The 2,858-nt window shown below is 60.0% G+C and overlaps 1 protein-coding gene across 1 annotated transcript; it reads left to right on the forward strand.

Annotated features, from left to right (window-relative positions):
* On the forward strand, positions 1–2,858 carry LOC113486992 (forkhead box protein J1-B-like). The gene is made up of 2 exons (XM_026861339.1): positions 1–496; positions 2,193–2,858. Exons 1-2 carry the CDS (start codon positions 23–25, stop codon positions 2,856–2,858), a joined length of 1,140 nt encoding a protein of 379 aa, XP_026717140.1. The 5' UTR covers positions 1–22.

The following is a 2,858-nucleotide window of genomic DNA, read 5'->3' on the forward strand; positions in this document are numbered from 1 at the left end:
TCAACGCAAGAGGTGCTGAGCCATGGCTGAGGGGCGGCTGAGCTGCCAGCGGGCAGGAGAGACCAGAAGGCCGGCGGCTCGCATGGGGCACTCGGGCCACCGGGTAGACAGTGTGACCAGCCTCATGTGGCTGCGGGACTTCTCCCTCAAGGACATCGGCATAACCGGTCCCATCGACGGTCCCAGCATCCCCAGCTTTGCCGCCCCATGCTCGCCCCTGGCCGCTGAGCCGCTGTGCCTGCCCACGTCCCAGGCTCTCTGCAAGCCCATCTCCTCCTCCACCCCAAGGGCAGCACAACACGCCATGGCCACGCACCCCCAGCTCACGGATGACGTGGACTACAAGACCAACCCGCACGTCAAGCCCCCCTACTCCTACGCCACCCTCATCTGCATGGCGATGGAAGCCAGCGCCAAGCCCATCACCCTCTCCGACATCTACCAGTGGATTAGCAACAACTTCTGCTATTTCCGACACGCCGATCCCACCTGGCAGGTAGGAGATGTGGAGACCCCCTTGCTTGTTCTCTCTCCCCGCAGGGCTGGGGAGGGCTTTCCACAGCCTCCGGTGGGCAAGGCGAGCTCCTGTGGGGATACTGCATCCCACTGGGAGCAGAGCAGCACTGGCAGCCGGTGGGGAAGGGCTGTAATGGGAAACCGTCCCCAGCTCCACCTTCCTGGAACTCTCATGGGGTCCTGAGTCCCTTGGCGCCAAGCACAGACGAAATCACCAGCATCTCGGGGTGCTGAGGACCAGGCGTAGCAGAGGATCCCCAGAGAGATGCTGCTTGTTGGACAAAGCCCTGGCTGGGCAGGTTCGGAGCAGAAGTGCTGCCGCTTTCCAAGCAGGCCAGAGGGCAGGTCTGTCCCCTTGGACAGGCAAAGGAGGCTCCATCAGTGTGCCGAGCTGGGGAGGCCTCAGAGGGGAGCCCGAGAGAGGGCCCATAGGGCTGCTGTCCCTATTGAGCACCAACGTGTCCCCAGGGGGTAGGGGACAGCCCCGTGGCTCACCAGATTTGGGGGCTTTTCCCAGCCACCTTGGCTCCCTGCCCTCCTCCATCACACAAGGGGATCTCCAGCATGTGACACTCTCTACGGTGTGGCAAGGCAGGAGGGACCCAGGTGGCTCATCCCTCCGCTCCGCTTATTCCCAGCCCAGATCCGCAGTGTGCCAGTGATCCCAGCAGCCAGGGCTCACCCAAGCAGGGCTGGGCAAAAGCACTGCAAACCCCCTGCCCAGGCGCTGCCCACCTTCTCCCCAGGCAGGTGGGTCTCTGGTGGCTCTTGGAGCCCATCACGGGGAAGGGAACTCCCCGCTTCCCTTCCAGGACCGCCCGGGTCCCCCAGCCTGAGGGAGGACGAGCTGTGTGCCAGCGGGTTGACTTTCTCCTGCAAACTCAGGGCTGGAGGATCATCACGGTTTTAATTAACGGGGTGCCTTCCAGAAAGAAAGAAGGTTTCCAATCCCTCTCTGCAGGGCTGCAGGGGATTCACAGGATTCTTGCAGGCAGCAATGATAAATATGTTCTCTGACCGGGTGATAATAGAGGGCAGCCCAGGCTGAATCAAGTTTGGCATGGGGAGGGCAGATGGGGAGCAGAGAATTCAGCTTGCAGGTCTGTGACCCTTGTAAAACTGTGAAACTGTAAATCTGAAGTTACCACGGCCTGGACTGTTTGCGGGGTTATCTGTGTTCCTGCTGCTGGTGCCACCTCCCGTGGTGCTGCCATGTGTTGCCACTTGTAATGGGGTCCTGGCCACAGCAGGGTAAAGACCCTTCCTTAGCCATGGAGGAGGACCTGCCCTCCTCCAGCTTAGCTCCACGCCTGGAGCAAGTCTGTCTGGGTCCTGCCAGTGCTCGCCATGATCCAAGGCCCCACGGTCAAAAGATACAGCCAAGAACAGTGGCCCCAAAGTTCCTCTTGGTTGGCAAGTCCTCGCTCGACCCCCTTGGCTCCTGCCACCTCTGGCTGGAGCAGACGAGAGGCAAGAAAACTCTGTCAGTGACTCGGGGCAGGGGACTGTCTGCTGGGCATGCAGTCCAGGATGGCTTGACATTGCTGTTTTTGCTTTCTTTTTCCCAAAGGTCCTTGCTGAAAATGGCCTTTTCCACCAGCCTCTGCACACAGGTAGTGGCTGCAGCAGCAGACAAGCATTCAGCCTTGGTTTTTTTTTTTCTCTTTTGGGACTAGAATTCCATCCGGCGCAACCTGTCCCTGCAGAAGCGCTTCATCAGGGTGCCTCGGGAGAAGGGCGATCCGGGGAAAGGTGGCTTTTGGAAGCTGGACCCCCAGTACTCCGACCAGCTTAAGAACGGCGGCTCCAGAAAGCGGCGAATGACCCCCGTGCAGCTCCAGCCGGCCTCCACCGAAAGAGCCCATGCAGAAGCTCAGTGTGTCGCCAGCCCAGCTGCTCCAGCTCCTGCCTCGGCTAAGGTGCCTCGGCTTTCCAACTCTTCCTTGCCGAGCCAGGGGGAGCAGCCTGAGCTGGGATGGCTGGAAGAGGACTTGGGCTTGGAAGCCATCTTTGACACCAGCCTGACTGGGGAATTGTCCCTTTTTGAAGATCTGGAGCTCACGCCTCCAAACAAGGCCACAAGAGTCAACCTGGACTCAACAGCAGACGGGCAGCACGGGGACCGTGCCCAGGGCCAGGAGCAGGTCCTCACTGAATCCAGTGAGAACGACCTGGACTTTGGTGAAACCTGGCTGACCACTTCCCTCCTGCATCATCCCTGGTCTGAAGAGACAGAGGATGACCTCTACAACTGCGTTAACATCGAGCAGTTGTTTGAGCCCCACGATGCCTCTTTGCCAGCAGATGGGAGTGACTGGAGCAGTCTGGCATCTCCCATCTAA

Source organism: Athene cunicularia (genome assembly GCF_003259725.1).
Source record: "Athene cunicularia isolate RWA chromosome 18 unlocalized genomic scaffold, athCun1 chr18_part1, whole genome shotgun sequence".
Taxonomy (NCBI): Eukaryota; Metazoa; Chordata; class Aves; order Strigiformes; family Strigidae; genus Athene; species Athene cunicularia.

Coding starts and splice junctions, on each gene's coding strand:
- LOC113486992 (XM_026861339.1), top strand. CDS start 23: ATGGCTGAGGGGCGGCTGAGCTGCCAGCGGGCAGGAGAGACCAGAAGG. Junction 497..2,192: donor ACGCCGATCCCACCTGGCAG/GTAGGAGATGTG, acceptor TTTTGGGACTAG/AATTCCATCCGGCGCAACCT.